The sequence below is a fragment of the Megascapheus bottae genome, chromosome 22 (genome assembly GCF_031878675.1).
Source record: "Megascapheus bottae isolate mThoBot1 chromosome 22, mThoBot2.hap1, whole genome shotgun sequence".
NCBI classification, from domain to species: Eukaryota; Metazoa; Chordata; class Mammalia; order Rodentia; family Geomyidae; genus Megascapheus; species Megascapheus bottae.
Window position 1 is genome coordinate 28,304,809 of NC_143530.1, and position 18,018 is coordinate 28,322,826.

Genomic DNA, 18,018 nt, shown 5'->3' on the forward strand with positions numbered 1-18,018 from the left:
CAGCATGTAGCCCAAGCCACTTTATGATCTGATACACCTGTCTCAGGCTCTGAAAGTTAGAGTTACAGGGACAGACGACCTCGGCCAGTTTTCACATTCTTTTAACTGAGGTTATGACTCACACGTCACATTTCTCCTTTCTTTAAGGGTCACTATTCTTGGTAGTAAACCAAGAACTGTTTTTCCTTGGCCTTTTATCTTAGTCTTGTGACTTTCCTAAGAATCCATTATTCTTCCAACATGAGATATGCAAACTGAAGTGGATATGACTTATCAATACATATTTGGAATGAGACAGAAAGAGGAATTTGAAGGATCATTAGTTGGGTGCTGGTGGATCATGCCTCTAACCCTAGCTACTTTGGAAGCTGAGGTCTGAGGATCACAGTTTGAAGCCAGCCCAAGACTCCTATCTCCAATTAACCCCCAGATAATGGAAGTGATGCTGTGGCTCAAAGTGGTAGAGTCCTAGTCTTGAACACAAAAGCTCAAGGTTAGCACCCAGGCCCCAAGTTCAAGACCCATGACCAAAAATTAATTAATAAATAAATAAAAAGGAACATCATTGTTACATCTCCAGTTGGCAGAACTTACCCTGATAAATCCTGTCATCTTCATCAGTGACATAGGCATTTGCTCCCCAAATCACCATCTTGCTGATGTAAGATGGGTACTTTGCAGCAGCAATGAGTGCAGTTATGCCACCATCACTCCAGCCCAGCAGGGAAACCTGCTCAAATCGCAGTGCCTGTAACAAATACAGGACAATGCAAGGTACAGGTTATTTCTCCTCTCTAATAAAGGAGCCTGAGTCAATATGGATAAGAACCCATAAAGGTATAGCATCTGGAGGATCAATTAATAATAAAAGTGAAATCCTAGTCTTCTACTTGAGAACATGGTTTCTTTAACTTTGGAATAAATATAATAGTCATAAAAACTTGTTTGGAATTACATGATAACTATTGTATATCTTCTGGATGGATAAAAATGTCAAGGAATAGGAGCAATGGAAATCACTTTGTACTTGGATATGACACACATATGGAGTGTGTGTGTGTGTGTGTGTGTGTGTGTGTGTGTGTGTGTGGCATCAGAATGATGCCTCACAATAGTAAAACCATAAATAAGCATTAAAACTTCAAACCTCGGGGTACTCTTCAGTAGTTAAAGCAATAGTATAACCAAACACCAAGCATACCATCAAAATAAATTTTAAAAAACCATTAAGGTTTGCAGAGAAAAATTTGTGGATCTGAGGGGAGATTTTTCAATTCACTGGATGAAATCAAGTCAGGAATCTGGTGAAGTCACTGACCATACCTTTGGGAAACACAGCTAGAGACAACAGGGAAGAGAATGGCAAAGCAGTGGAAGTCATCAGTGAGACAACCAGGATTCTGAAAAAGTGTCTGACAAAGAAAATGGATACAACCTCTGGGAGATGTCACCTAGTAGTAAAACTAGAATGATAGAAAGATGAGCTGTAGCATTAACAAATATAAGTCCAAAGTATTTTTATGGAATATTGCTGTGTAACTACTATGGATCATTTGGCACTAAGCTATAAATGAATCTGCTATAATGAGCACATTGTCTCTTGAATTCACATGAAATTCTGGCACATGTTTACTAGGAAATAAGTCCAAAATGTCTATAATATTCTTCATAATAGCAAGGAAACAGAACTAAATCCACAAATAACAGAGTGTTTATTACACTATTTATAATTGAAATCTAACTTAATTGGGTAACAGCATGATAGATGAGTAAGACACAGTGTGTCTATACCATGAACTCTGTAGGGGACAGTGGGCATCTGAGAACACAGAGTTTTCTCTACACCTACACAGACCAGTGAGTGTGCTGACCCAGGGGATGATTCTGGTTCCAAGGGACTGGGGGGATTGGGGTAAAGCAGTGTGAGATTTCACCATAGGTCTCAGAATGGCATGGAATTTACAATTTATGATAAAAATAGTGAAAGTATCTTGAAAGTTTTGTATCATAAAGAAGTGATCATTGATTGAGGACATAGATGTTTGACCTAATTTGAACATTATATAATGTATAATGTAGCATCATTCCTTATTAATATGTATAATTTTATGCTTTAATGTAACAATTTTAATGTTTAATGTAACAATTTTAATTTAATGTAAAATTAAATTAATATTCAATTTTAAAAAGAATTAAAAACCTTATGAAGGTGAGTACTAGAGACTCACACCTATAATCCTAGCTAATCAGGAGCCTGAGATCTGAAGATCACTCAAAGCCAGCCTGGGTGGGAAAATCTGTGAGACTCCTATCTCCAATTAACCATCAAAAAGCTGGAGGTGAAACTAGCTCAAGTGGTAGAGTGCTAGCCTTGCACACAAAACTTCATGGTCAGTACCCAGGCTTAAGTTCAAGTCCCAGAAATTGGTACATACATACGTGTATAAACACACACACACACACACAGAACTTTATTAGTTATTTCTGGAATTTTCCACTTACTATTTCTAGGCTGCATGGGTAGGGAGGACATCTGCAGCTTGCAGCTACTGTAAGACAGATGCAAATGCAGCAGGAGGGAAGAGGTCTCACCTTAATAAGCTAGTCACTGAAAGCAGAGTTGGAAGAATGGTGGTTACAATACCAAAACAAATGTGTGTGTGTGTGTGTGTGTGTGTGTGTGTGTGTGTGTGTGTGTGATGTGTCAGAAAAGCAAAGCCTTAAAAGTCTTGGCAGTGGTGTCCCTAAGTGCTAGGCTCTATAATATACCTACTTATTTATTAATATCTATTTGAACTCTTCACATTTTCAGAGGTGGGGAAACCTTTTCTGCCAAGAAAATATGTTATTTATGACATCATTCAACGGCCATAAAAATGATCAATATATTGAGCTGGGCATGGTGGTTTATGCCTGTAATCCTAGCTACTCAGGAGTCTGCAATCTTGAGGATATGGGCTCAAAGCCAGCCTGTATACTGAAAAGTCCATAAGACTCTTATCTTCAATTAACCACTAGAAAACTGGAAGTGGCACTGTGGTTCAAGGGGCAGGGCAGTGGCCTTTGAGCTAAAGAGCTCAGGAAAATGCCCAGGCTCAGAGTTCAAGTCCTTCAACTGACAAAAAAACAAACAACAAAAAAAAATCACTATAGGTAGATGAATGGTAGGCAGCTAACAAGAAGAATGTCTAGTCATGTAACAAATGATTTTGTAGGCCCGGTGTTCCCTGCCCCTGTTCTATAGGAATTAGAGTAAATGAAGACAGTCCCAGGCGTTCTCCCTCTCCTAAGTAGTTCCCTGGTACCCACCTTCATCAAGTCAACAGCATCTTTCGCATCTCTTTCAAAAAAGTCCACTGGGAAGTCTCGATCTGGAGGTCTAGAATGTCCATATCCTCGAGGATCCCAGGCAATTACTGTGAAGAGCTTCTTATTCAGGCTGCTAAGCTGGGGTGCAAAATCAGTCCCTCCGCTTCCTGGAAACCACCACTGTGTTACACACTGATTAATGCTTTATTCTATCAAATACATCAGGAGAAAAAGGTGCAGTGATAATCTCAAAACAAAGGGATTATCTGCTATTCAAAACAGAATCAGGAAAGTCATCTCAGAATGATTGAATACATTGTAGACTTGTTGCTCATCGCCTTCTAGTGGCGATTTTGAGAAAGACAGGGACCTGAGTCTAAAATAAACCCACAGATATGATTTAGTTCTGGATTGGCTATTATTCTTATTTTAAAGAAATGACTCAGTAATAGAGCAATCTTAATAAAATCTGTAATAAATTTTGGTCCAACTCATTCAAAGAAAATTCTAAATTTCCAGATGGCATTTTACTAAGCCAAAATGAATAGTCCTAAATATTTTACCCTGTCATTATAATTAGAAACCAGGAAATAAGCAGAGCACCAATGGCTTATGCCTTTAATGCTAGCTACTCAAGAGGTTGAAATCTGAGAGCTGCTGTTTAAGACAGGTCCAGGAAGACAAACCCAAGTGACTCTTATGTCCAATTAACACAAAAAGCCCACAAGTAGAGGTACAGCTCAGTGGCAGTGTCAGGCCTAAGTGGAAAAGTCCAAGAGAGAGCTCCAAGCTCAGAGTTCAAGCCCCAGTAGGAAGGAAGGAGGGAATGAGGGAAGGGAAGAAGGAAGGAAGGGAGGAAGGGAGAGAGGGAGGGAAGGAGGGAGGGAAGAAGGGAGAAAGAAAGGAAGGAAGGAAGGAAGGAAGGAAAGAAGGAAGGAAATGATAATAAATCTCTGAAATGGGAAAACAGAGATTCAACTGTGGAAAGCATCAAATTTAGTTTGCATTATCAGATTGTACAAAACAGCTAATGCTAGCAAGTAGAACTTTTCTCGTCTGTGGTAACCTTGATTGACAGTTCCCAGCTAACAATATATATGGTCACATAGCCTGTACTATGTTTATACACACTGTACAGCATGGAAGGCCATTCTCTAAGAAGTCAGTCCTGTAGCAGATAGGCATTCACCAGTAAAGTCCAGTTGGTTCTGAAAACATGGAGTTCAGTCCACAAAGGGATTCTCAGAGCTGCAGCAATGCCTTTCCAGCAGTGAGAATCACTGACATTATAAAGGCCACCATTCTTCCTTCCAAGTTGCCTCTTCCTAATGACCAACTAGATTGATCACAATGCCCAAGCCCAAAACAACAACAAAGCCCAACAATGGATTTCTAGCTGTGTCTATTGTTCTGAAAACAGGAGATTCTCTTATATCTAGATGGAGGGGCCTCTATCAGAACTACCCTAAAGGAAGGGCAGAAGATAAGGAGATGGGGGGAAGGGAACAGACTACAGAAAATTTTCACATTTGGCCCACATGTATACATTTGAAAAACCAAGGCCAGGAATACTAAAACTTTAAACAAGTGTAAAGGAGCATACATATAACCAGTAAATAGTTACCAGTAAATAATGGCTAAGGGCTCATGGAGATGAGGACTGGGTATGGAGAAAAGACTCTTAGTTTTCCAGTTTAAGAATTTTGGAATCATGTAAAGTTTTACATAACAAAAAATAAAATGGTAAGTTGTGATAACTCGTTAATGATTACAGAACTGAAATAACAGAAATCTAACTTGGTAAATTTACTTTAGCTTGACATTACTCAATGGGGCTCATAAAGTGACATCACAAAAACTCAATAGAAATACCACTTCCAAAAATGCTTCCCTAGCTAAAGTGGGATTACATCTGCTCAAGCTTGGTGAATCAGAAAATCAATTAACTGAAAAAACTGTCACATTTTACTTTAAGAGAAAGAACCAAAGCAGAAAGAAACAAATATATACTGGGATCCTTAACTAAACAAAAGATAAAGTGGCAATCCTAAACCCCATAAAACTAACATTTAGATGCCCTGGGCTCACTAATTTTTCCTCTAAAGTTCCTGCATTTGGACTACTGTAAAATATAGTTGAGTGTCAATGGGCTTTACACATTGAAAATCGGGTATACATTAATCTCTTTTTAATTTTCAAAAAAAAATAAAAAGCTTATAGTAGCAGAGTATGGAGGGGAAGCCTTATAATCCCAGTACCTGGAAGACTGGAGCAAGAAGATTTAGAGTTCAAGCCAGCCTTGTCTCAAAAGAAAAAAGGCTTTAAGCATCTTTTTCTTAAACTAATCATGTCAACCACGACAGTGAGGAATCATTGACCATTGTCCCACTCTAGCTCTACAGACACAGATACCCCCACCCAGCACTGGAAAATGCCTCAATCTCCTGACAACTGGAACACTCACCCATACCTAATTCCCTGAACTTTACCACCAGCAATGGAACCTGGTTTTACAGTGTACTAAATGCAAAACTAAGTACTTACAGGAAGCAAAAGTACATACAGTAGAAACATGTGAGTGCAGCAAATATCCTTTAAAACATTTTGGCAAAACACGAAGATTGACCATCAATATTTAACATCTAGTAACATGTCACATCATAGAGAATATAGAGGATACATTAAATCTATCCATTAAAAAATATACAGACCAAGGGCCAGGAGTTTGGCCTAGTGGTAGAGTGCTTGCCGAGCCTGCACAAAGACCTGGGTTCGATTCCTTGGTACCATTTACATAGAATAAAAAGCAGGAAGTGGTGCTGAGGCTCAAGTGGTAGAACACTGGCCTTGAGAACGTCCAAGGACAGTGCTCAGGCCCTGAGCTCAAGCCCAAGACTGGCCAAAAAAAAAAAACAAAAAAAAAACAAAAAAAACGTGTGAAAGGGTATCAATATATGTGAATTAATGTACCTTCTATCTGGCAAATATCATGTAACCCTTTTATTAATTACAATAAAAATGTTAATAATATATATATCCACACACACACACACATACAGACCGAGCATCCCAGGAAGCAGCAGAACCGCATGAGCACCCTCTCCTGTCAGCTGATAATGCAGGTGGACACCATTCACAGCCACTTTGGCAGAGGTCACAGTGGTGCTGGAAAAAAAAAAAAAAAAAAGAAAAATCCCAAAGGAAAATCATTTAGCACGTCAGACTTACCAAATTACTATGAAAGAAATGCCTCTCATGAGCATGATCAGTGCCACAAGCTCTCAGGCATCATAGGCAGGGGTTTGTGCTTCAGCTTTCAGCCCCACACTATAACATGAGTTGACATCTTCCTTAACAGCAGAAGTTTTATCTTCCCATTGGAATCTGCTGTAGCACCCAGCCAGGGGCTCACCTGACAAAAGCACCAAGACGGTTGTTGAAATTAACATCCATCTGTATATGCCCAAGGTCCTGAGGACTGGAAATCACAGGGGCCCTCATACAGGTCAGTATGGAGCTGTGCATGTTGATACATAAAAGGTGCCAACAGGAGCAGAGCTTGGGGCTAGATCTGCAACCCAGCAGATCAGATTATCCATCTGGACCTTCAACAGCCTTGGAAGTACCCTAAAGGTGGGCCTGTCCACAGGGGTCCACAGTGAAGGCCCTGATCTCAGACTATTATTTAGGTGCAGAACTTCTTGTGTCACCTGGCCATCGGCAGCATGACATATTTAGGAACAGCAGCTGTACTGACATGGTCTTGCTGATTGTTAACATGCAAACATATTCCTGTACGGAATGGATACACATATACCGCCCCCCGCCCACTCCTGTGTGCCCATAGTTTGTCCAGTCAACTGAACATCCCAGCATTGTGTAGGTGTGCCCAGGACAAGGCTTCAGTATAGGGCTGCTGCTGCTGTCTGTCCTGCTAGAGGGCTCTGTATGACTCTCTCGATGCTCCAAAACACACTATCCAGGGGTATTCAGCAATACTGCCTGCGCAAAGTTCCTGTGCCATGCTCCAAGGACTTTGCTACCATCTGCTCTACAGAAGACAGTGAGGTGTGCAGATGTCACATGACATGCTGGGAGAACCCACATCCCTATCTCAAGGTTATCCACGGTGCTATTAAAGAAAATAAATTCTTGTTTCCTTACTTCATTTCCTATGATTGAGGAGCAGAGGAAAAAAAAGAATATATTGAATGGACTAGTACATCAAATCTTAACACAGTTTTTGGAAAATTCTAAGATAAAATTGGGAAGAAGTGAAAGAACATAAGCTCATTATCTGCAGAACTATTACTAAGTGAGCAATAATAGACTCATTAAGCAATGTCAGTGCAACACTGATTCTACCAATCTCCCAATTATCAACCTCCTATTCCTCTAAGCGATTGACTTCATTGTTAGGACAACTTCAGTTACCTCAGGATCAAAATATAAGCAAATCAATGTAGTCAGTGAATGGACACTCACTTTAACACACATAGGCTTATGGGTGCGTCTGCTTTGTTTCCAATTGAGCAAGGGGGACAATAAAGATATGGGAGAGTTCCTCTGCAAACCTTCCAGGAGGACTGTCATGAGACACCTGGATAAGACAACAGCTCCTGCTGGCATTTCCTGTGCTTTCTTAAACAAGGCTCCTCTCTGAGAAAAGCTAACAGCACTTATTGGGATTGCATTAGCGATAAAGCCTACAGTACCATCATTTCCTTCATTACTCCTTATGCTCCAGAGACCAGGGCTCCCATTCCTGGAGAGCCTACAACAGGATGCCAGAAGTCAACCTGAACTTTCCCCTTCTTTCTCAATGCATAAAACACATGGCTTTCAGGTTAAGGGTTGCTGGTAGAGCTCTCTATACCTCTCCATACCTGCAGAGCACTGGCTCAGAGGCTTCGTCTCCATCATTTCCCATGGCCATTACTATTTCTATAAAAACCTAACTTCCCTCAGGTGAAAGTATCCTTTGACTGCCCATTCTAAATGTGCTTTTTCTAGTTATCACTATCCCCAAATCTCTTGGATGTCTAAAAGGAAACCAGGGACAAAAATCAGGAAATCTATAAAGTTCAGCTTAATGGGAATCAATGCTGGGGAAGGAGGGTGGCTCCGGAAGACAGAGCTCATATCAAAGCTGGGTAGAAGGATCTGGAGGAGAGAAAAGGAGCTTTTGAGATGAATTTCCAAAGATGAGTACCATTCTGAAAGCCTAGCATGACCAAAGGCCCAAGTTCAACAGCAAGAATGTGAGGGCAGAGGGAGTTAGGGCTGGCATCCAGTGGGGAAGGATTTGCAGCTCAACTAAGGAGAAGACCCTGTGGTGCTCTGTCCCCTCCTCCTATAACTTAGTGTCGCCACTACTCCCACACATCCATGAGTATGTGTTTAAGAGGGAGAACAGAGGACTATTTGTTCATAACCAGAACAGAGCAAGTCAACTTCAAACATAAGGAAAAGGTTTATTTTTAAAGACAACAGAGATACTAAAAGCTGTTATTTCCACAGAAATGCAGATACTGAACTGAATATGCTTTTGTTCCAGCTTACCAATTGGCCCCTTAAAACACCTTCCAGGCCTTGGATTCACAACTATGAGCACACTGGAAGAGAAAGAAGTCACACAGACAAGGTCCTTAATAGCCCTAAAAGCTGTTTACTGCTTGAATTACATTCAAGATAAAGTTTCCCCAGTTTTCAGACAGGAAAAAAGAAACAAAAGACAAAAATCCATCTTTTTCCTCTGGCTGTCAATCTTTCTCCAACCCTCCTCTCTTCCTAATAATACATCTCTATCCCACGTGTTCCAAAGGAGACATGTTAATTATTAGGGTACCTAATTATTTGCACACACACACACACACACACACGCACACACACACACACACACACACACACACACAGACTGGGAAGTGGCAAAAATGGTAGGCACTGGGTTCAAATCTCAACACCACCAAAACAAAACCACCATGAATGTTACCAAAATCATGTATTACCTAAACATTGTGCTGGGCACTGGGGCAATGTCTTCCTGTAGCCTCGGGGAAATCTGGAGATGAGTGAGTTACCTTGCACTAGTATGCACAATGTATCTTGCACAGTCTTATTGAAAGAGAAGCTATGTGACAGCTCGAGGAAGGTTCAAGTTACCTTCACCAATATCTCCATGGCCATCCACTCAGTCCTCATCTTACAAGAGCATTTTCTGCCTCCCACTATTTCAGTGGAGCTCAAACTTCAGTCTGAATTGTCTGCCAAACTTGTAAATGATGCCTGGGCTATACTACATCAACATGTCTGCACCGGAAGCTATACCACTCTGGACTGCTACATTTTTAACTCCTCTAGGAAATTTCAAGATGCAACCACATTGAAAACAAATGTACTAAGAATGTTAATTTCTTGGAGGTTAAAAATCCTACAATTCCCTGAAAGCATGCTTTCCCACCTCAGAGTTATCCTTGACTCCCTTTTCCAGGGGGCTGGGTCACTTTTGTAACTAGGAAGATTGTAAGGAACACAATGGCAGACACTGGCTCTGAGAGATAGGGAAGGAAGTCACAGCTTGAGCAAACAACTAAATTTGTCACTGAGTCTGCATGCTGCTTACTGGAAGATTTACATGCTATTCATTTCACTCTGAGGTGCACACTGTACTTAATACTGCCATAGAGGAAGTGAAGGTTAAAGGATCAAGTAATCTAATCAGCACTCACAATTCACCATGCACAGGAGGGGCATCGGAGGGTCTCAGCTTAGCTCAGCAACAAATACCCATCCTCAGTTTATACTTTCCTATTTCTTACAAAATTAACCATCTTTTGTAACAACCTATTGGTTACCCTCAGGGCTTGAATTTACATGAATGCTTCTATGACTTTTATATATTGTATTATTACTTACAACTTTACTACTTGAATCGTCAATAATTATACCTGCTAATGACTATTTTTTATGCTCTAGGCCATTCACATTCATTAATTCAAATTCCCACAAACTCTGCAAGGCAGGAATCTAGGGAGTGTAGTAATAATTTTTTCTCTAACCTCAGGACTCAGGCACTAGTGTAGCATTCAGTCTGACTGCCAGATTAGGGGTAGTGGCAGGCATTGAGGAAGGAAAAGACCTGATCTTTGACAGGATGTCTCAAGGTTGAATTCAGAAAACAATTTCTTTTCATTGGGGGGGTACAAGGGATGAGAATGCAATAAAGATATAGTAAACAAATCGTTATATATATATATGTATTACATACACATATGCATTTACATAGATATGGATGTCAGAAATACCACAATGGAATCTTTTGGTGCAATTAATACATACTTTAAAAAAAAAAAAGAATGAGGGGACAGTAGTTTGGTCTAGTGGTATAGTGCTTGCCTAGCATGCACAAAGATCCAATTCAATTCCTCAGTACCACATACATAGAAAAAAGCCAGAAGTGGTGCTGTGGCTCAAGTGGTAGAGCTCTAGCCTTGAGAAAATCCAAAGACAGTGCTCAGGCCCTGAGCTCAAGCCCAGGACTGGCAAAAAAAAAAAAAAAAAAAAAAAAAAAAAAAAAAAGCAGGTGAATGAGGGATATGGTTAGTCTATTTGCATGTGTGAAAACAGATCTAGGAAACCTACTGGAATTGTTTGCAAAAGGGGAAGTGGAATGAGATAGAGTAAAAGAGGGAGTAAGGTTGGTCTGTATGCATTGTTTACATGTATGAAATAGCACAATAAAACCCCCTCATACAAGAAATGGATGCTAATGAAAAAAACCTTTTAGCAGATTGCTATGATTCTGTAAATATTAATACTGTAGCAACACAAGGCAGAAAATACTTCTTTGTATAGAGCCAGGAACAAATCACCTTTGCAATTATGAAATAAGGGTGGTAATTCCAAACAACAGACTTAAATGCAAGCTAAAAGCATATGTCTCAGTTTTAAATTCAAAATACAAGCTATTTTGAAGCAGTTCATTTCAGGAATGTTTTTACATACTTGCATGGGGCTTGCCACCTCTTTTAAGGATTAATCAGAATGAGTTGTTTTCAGATTATGTGCTGGTTGATCTTTAATGGCATTTCTAAAGTGAGAGGAGTCAGTCCAGAGAAAGCTGTTTCTAGAGAGAAAGGAAGAATGGCCTTCAGAGGAGCAAGGCCACTAGAGTCTGCAAAACCATTATGCTAACTATTCTATCAGAAGTATGAAACAGGTGCAACACAGTAACTGCATTCATTTTTGCAAACTGGACAAAATGCCTATTCTTCAGTCAACTTACATAACTGCAGCAATTAGCATGTTTGTCCACCTGTACCAAAACTTCTGAAAACCTTCTAAAAATTCTAAAGAAGTGAAAGAAACCTACGTCAAATTTGAAACTCAAGAGGCAACTAACTACACTATGGAAAATTTTAAAGCTGGTCCGATGTGCTGTCCTGTCTTCTCCAAAAGTTTAAGTTAGTAGCTTCTAAATGCCAGTAGAAATGAAATACTAGTCACTAGTTATTAATGAAAATGTTTACCTGTAGTTAACTATATACATGTGCTAAATATGATTGTGTATGAGTGTGAATGCTCATGTGCACTACAGCAAATTTCAGGCTGTTCTAGCCTTGTTTTCTTTCTTTTGTTTTATTTTATTTTATTTTATTTTTGGTGGGTCATGGGGCTGGAATTGGGCCTGGGCAATGCCCCTCAGCTCTTCAGCTCAAGGCTGTTTTCTAGAGGTTAATTGGAGATAAAAGTCTCAGGTCCTTTTGTGCCCGGGCTGGCTTTGAACCTTGATCCTCAGATCTCTCCTGCTGTTTCTTGATACCATGAGCAGCCATTTTCTAGACAGCAGGTGAGAGATGAAGTCAGATTTCTCTTGTTATTCTTGTTTAAGCTGAAGATAGTCGAAAGGGAGGAGAGAAAGGTTTCTAGGAAAAGGCTAGGGAGGCTTGGAACCTATAACTTCATGACTTTGGTGTGAGGAGCACTCCAGAGCTAGGGCCACTGAAATTCTCAGGGTTTTTTGTTTTTCTTGGTGGTATTGTGGTTGGCACTAAGGGCCTGGTGCTTGTTAGTAGGTAGCCAAGCTCACTGCCGCTGGAGCCACCCGCCCAGCCCTCTTTGCTCTGGTTTATTTTTCGGGTAAGGTTTTCTCCTTTTCTCCTGGGGTGGGCTGGTGACGGCTCTACCACCTCCACTGGCTGTGAAGCAGAGCTTACAGGCTGCCCCGCCACACTGGGTCTCGGGACCGACTTCTGACCCAGGCTGGCGAGGTTCCCCCGAGGGCTTGAGGGGCCTGGGCAGAGGGCCAACAGGGCGCCTCCTTCCAGCCGCCAGTGAGGAGGAGTGGGTGCTGGGGACCGGGTCCGCGCACTGACAGGCTGGACGACCACCGCCCCGCTGCACCCCCGGCTCCACCCAGGCTGTGGGGTCACATCTGCGGCCAGGCCTGGCCCAGGCCCGCGCAGGAGTCCAGGGGTCCAGGCTGAGCCCAGCCGGCGCCGAGGCCCCGCCCCGCCCAGCCCTGTGGGCACCCCATCCCCAGTGCAGGATGCTGAGCCTCCCGGAGGAGGGGCGCCATTACCGGAAGGCGGCCGGGGGCCTAGCTCGGGGTACGTGGAAGCCCGGCTTCAGGGACGAGAGGAGCCATTTCAACCTCGCGCCTCGACAGCCCACCTGCGCCACGGCCGCCATTGCTCCAGTCAGCAAGCTGCCACGAGTGCGCACGCGCACAGCCCCTTGGCTGCTCCGGTCCCGCCCAGCTGAAAAATGTCTCCTGGCTCCACCTACGTGGGTGCTGCCAGGCCACGCCCCCTGCCGTACGTCAGTCACACGCCCGGCCTGACTCGATGGGGGTGAGGACAGCAAGGCAGTGAGAATGTATTAATTCCCCTGAAGTGTACACTTAAGAATACCTAAGATGAGGGCCGGGAGTTTGGCCTAGTGGTTAAAGTGCTTACCTAGCATGCATGAAGACCTGGGTTCGATTCCTCGGTACCACATACATAGAAAGAAGCCAGAAGTGGTGCTGAGGCTCAAGTCGTAGAGCTCTAGCCTTGAGAAAGTCCAAGGACAGTGCTCAGGCCCTGAGCTCAAGCCCAGGACTGGCAAAAAAAAAAAAAAAAAAAAAAAGAATACCTAAGATGAGCCAAGCTCTCATGTCTACAATCCTTGATAGTTAAGGGGCTGAAAGTTCAAAGCCAGGCCAGGGAGGAAAGTCTGCGAGATTCCTATCTCCAATTAATCACCAAACAGCGGGAAGTGGAGCTGTGGTTCGAGTAGTAGAGCACTAGCCTTGAGAAAGAAATAAAATTAAAAAATGAAAGCTCAGAAACTGTTCCCAGGCCCTTAGTTTAAAACCATGGCTTGCACACACACCACACACACACACGTGCATACACATTCACGTGAGCTAAGAGACAAGATTGTAAATGGCTGTGTTGCCACCACTGAGAAGATATTGAGTTTCAGGAGAGCCTACACCCTGTCTCAAAATAAAGCAAAAGAGAGGGGGAGAGGAGAGAGAGAGAGAGAGAGACAGACAGACAGACAGACAGAGTAAGGGAGGGAGAGAGGGAGAGGAAACATATATATTTTAAAAGTATGATTTGAGCTGTGTAAAGGTTATAAATATCTGCAATTAAATTTCAATGGATAAATGCACAGCACAGAGCCAGGATTCATAACACACCAGGTTCCTCGCATCAGGCTGTATTCTCAGGCAGCTCATCTCGACAGGGGCAGAATTCAGAGAGACCATCTGTGTGTCCCAGTAACACAGGTTTCCAGTTGGATCTACTGCTCCCCAATTTCCATTCCATACCCTCTCCAAGAGAGCAGCTCAGGAAGCAAGAGGTCTCAAGGCCAGCCATCCTGGCTGGAACACACCAAGTCACCGTGCCTGTGTATGCTCCAGGTACTTCAACTTAAGGTTGTACTTAGGATCCCCACCAAACAGAAGCTGACCTGAACTTTCCACTACACTACATTTGTGAGGGCTTCCTTCAGCCCCAGTAGCGCGCAGCCTCCTACTCTGTCTGCTTGGTCCTATCAGTTAGCCAGCAGCAAACCCTAGAAGGATTGCGGATGCCAACTCCTTTCCATCCTAGAAATGTGTATGCAGCAGAAATTCACGATGAAATTCATCCACTAAAACAAAAGTCCCTAATTGTGTCTTTCTGAGAGATGCTGGTGTAAGGAGAGCTTTGGGGAATAGAAAATAACATTTCCTTTAGTGTTTTCATTTGTCTCTCATCTTTGGATCTTTCCTACTTCCCCCCCCCTCTCTCTCACTCTCTCCCTCCTTCCCTCCCTCCCTGTCTCTATTTCTCTCTCTACCAGGGCTTCAACTCAGGGCCTCATGCTCGTGCAGTTTGCTTGCACAGCTGATGCTGAACCATTTGAGCCACATCACCAGTATGACCTTTCTGCTGGATTTTTTTGAGATGGGATCTCATAGACTTCTCTGCCCAAGCTAGCTTTGAACTTTAGTCAAAATTCAAACATCAAATTTAGTCCTCCCAAATATCAGCCTCTTGAAAAGCTGGGGTTATAGGCATGGGCCACTATGCTCTCAGTTTTCCCAGTTGTGCTCCACTGTGATTGTGTGAAAGATTTATCCATGTGATTACAGGGTGTGGAGGGTGGGCACACATTATACAAGCTTCTTACATGGAGGTGATATGTTCCCATAAATCCCATTATAAATTGAATGTATTATAAGCCAAACACATAATACACTTTACCTTCTGCACATTATCACGAGCCTAGCCTAGCATAAACATGCTCAGAGCACTTACATTAGCCTGAACTTGGGTAAAATAATCTAAAACAATGCCAAGTTTATACTGAAGTTTTGAATAGTTATATCCCCAAATACTGAAACCACTCAGTGTAAGTTGGTGTCAGGTGTGTCCCTTCATCATCCTTGCTGGCTGGGATCTATAGCTCAGTGGCTCCATCTAGTGTTCTGAAAGTATCCTAAAGCATGTCCCAGCCCAGGACGGAAAGATTAAAATTCCAAATTCTATGGTGTATCATTTTTGTACCATCATTAACTGGTAGTTGTAAGTCGTTTTGGCATTAATTGGGTATTACCATCTGCAAAACCCTGTAATTGTTAAGGTTTTCATTCATTTAATCTATTACTTGGTATTTATTATTTATCATAACCCTAGGGTATGCTCTTCAGGTGCTTCCCACAACCCCTTCCTTAGATGAGATAGCCAGGCTACTAAATGGGGAGGGAGTATGGAATTTCTCCATCCCCACAGCGGTTAGGCTGTGGAAAGACTCATGGCAGTCAGGGTCTGGGAAAAGTGTCTGTCTGATGCAAGCTGCTGTTAAGGAGTTCTGAATGCGTTTCACCATGGTTTCTTCTCCCTTTCCTGTGAAAAGCAGGAGTGTGTCATTCAACATCCAGCATCTCAGGAGCCACCAGTGGACTTATGTGAACTTTTCAGCCTCCAGCCTAGAGCGGGAGGCCCCTGTTGAATTCATGGGCCGCTGAGCTCCAGAGGGTTCTACACATTATCCAGTTACTGTGCCTGCCTGAATGAACGGTATGACTCCCCCTGGTCTTAGGAGGGCCAGAATAAGATGTTCCAAGCCTCTTTTCCTTGTCATTATCCATTGTACGCCAGGTGTGGCAGGACACCTGTGCACTTCTCCTAAGCACATTGTCCTTCTGTCCTCCAGGGCAAGCTAAGATCTGGAAAACCAGCCACTCAAAGCTTCCTCACTTACCGTCCACATGGCAGTGGGGACTGGATGGCTGATGTTGCCCGTTCACCCAGCACTTTGAAGAAGTCCTGAGGAATTCTATCCAGCAATCAGGATGAAGTTTGGCTGCAAACATGATTTGGCTATACACCCACCAGACTTAAAGTTGAAAGTCTGCTTTTCCACATAGCCCTTTCACTGTGGAATTCCACAACCTTGTTCCTCCTAGCTCCAGTCTGAGTTATTTGCCTGTTTTCCATGATGACTCTCCTGGGGAAGTTCTTATAGTAGTAGGATAAATTTAGTAAGCTTTACAGTTTCATTCAATGTAAGCAGTATTCATCTAAATTTTAGCTTGACATGGTAGCACATGCCAGCAACCAACAGAACTCCAAAGTCAGAGCAGGGAAGATCAGTAGTTGAAGGTCCATCTGAAGCCATGTAGTGAGCTTAAGCATGGGCTCCCTAGTGGGATCCTATCTAAAATTATAATAATAACAATAATAATGTTAGAGAATGAGCAATATCCAAATACATTGTACCTATGTGTGAAGATGGCATAGCAAAACTCACTGGAAGCTGATGAATAATAGAGGGCAGGGGAATGGGATACTAATACAGTACAGACATGTATGAAATACCTTTGAACAATTAACATATACTTAAAAATGAATGATGGATCCATGCACCAATGGCTCACACCTGTAATTATAGCTTCTCAGGAGGCTGAGATATGAGAGTTTCAGTTCAAAGACAACCCAGGCAGGCAAGTTCATGAGACTCTATGTCCAGCTAACCACCAGAAAATTGGAAGTGGTGCTGTGGCTCAAAGTGATAGAGCCTTGGGCTGAAGAGACAGTGCCCTGGCTCAGAGTTCAAGCCCCACAACTGACAGAAAGACAAGTAAAGGATGGAAATGGAAAACAGGTCCTCTCCAAAGTGTGGCTACTAGTGGGGAGCAGGGGAGAAAACAGAGAGGACAAAGGAGAGTGAATATGGTCAGAATACTTCATGTACATGTGTGAAAATGAAAGAGAGGGGGAATGAGGGAGGGTGATAGAAGGGGGAAGTCTGATGAAGGCACATTGCATACATATGGACATGTCACCAGAAACCCCTTTGTAGAACTCATTGATGCTAATTAAAAAAACAAGTAAAGCAAACCACATGCCTATTTACAGTAAATGATCCGTGTTGAGGAATTTCCACCATCATCACAGTGGGAAATGTCAATCCTTCTTTATAAGTACACAGTGTGAGGATCTAAGATTTATGAGTACTGATCTGCTACGGCTTAGATATGGAAAATTTGAGGAATCAGTTCACGTCCACATATTTAAATCCCAAGAACACCCACATCTCCTCGGTGTTGAGAGTAATGGAAAGCGGCTGCTTATGGATGTGACTCTACATTTTCTTCTTCCTGTAACAATATACCTACCCCATTTGCCCACACACTCACTTCTTTGAGGCCTAGTCTCCCATATTTGGACCCAGAGCTTTCAGGCTTCTACTTGCTTACAAATATGTTTGTCTTCCCACATGGCTACATGCCACATGCCAGAGTAGGTCAAAGTTGAGGCTTCAGTCTGTTTTGAAATGTGACGAAAGCATGGTCCCTGGAGAGCAGATAAATGTAAACAAAGTGAGAATTCCCACAGCACCAGAAGGTAGAAACCTCTGGGGCAGCAGATCCCCTGGTATCATAAACACTGTTAAGGGCACTGTTTACTGCCTTGACTCCACAGCGCCCTCACTATTGATTACAAATGAGCACAAACTTTGGAGTACAACAATGTGATCATCTGGAAGAAAACTCATCTCAAAACATTTATTGGTGTGCCCTGCTATCACAAATACAAATACCCCGTGACTTCTGGGCATCACATCTGTGCATCATGGCCCTGTCCAATCTTCACCCACAATCCTCTGTGTGACGTCTGCACTAATCTCGTGAGTTTAGGTTCTGTGAACATTGTTTAAACACATTAG

General features: G+C 42.5%; 1 protein-coding gene across 2 annotated transcripts in view; it reads right to left on the reverse strand.

The window, feature by feature from the left end:
* The window catches only part of LOC150048432 (serine hydrolase BPHL-like), a 31,316-nt gene extending 18,291 nt beyond the window's left edge, over window positions 1-13,025 (reverse strand). Inside the window, exons 1-5 of one of the 2 annotated variants that reach the window (XM_090356413.1) lie at window positions 12,890-13,025; window positions 9,770-9,859; window positions 6,371-6,474; window positions 3,310-3,476; window positions 595-748 (exon numbers count right to left, since the gene is read on the reverse strand). In XM_090356413.1, the coding sequence (XP_090212539.1) occupies window positions 595-748; window positions 3,310-3,476; window positions 6,371-6,474; window positions 9,770-9,859; window positions 12,890-12,999 (625 nt within the window). In that variant the 5' untranslated portion in view covers window positions 13,000-13,025. The remainder of the gene's footprint in view (window positions 1-594; window positions 749-3,309; window positions 3,477-6,370; window positions 6,475-9,769; window positions 9,860-12,889) is intronic. The other variant, XM_090356414.1, reaches the window with a different exon arrangement.
* Window positions 13,026-18,018: the final 4,993 nt, after the last annotated feature.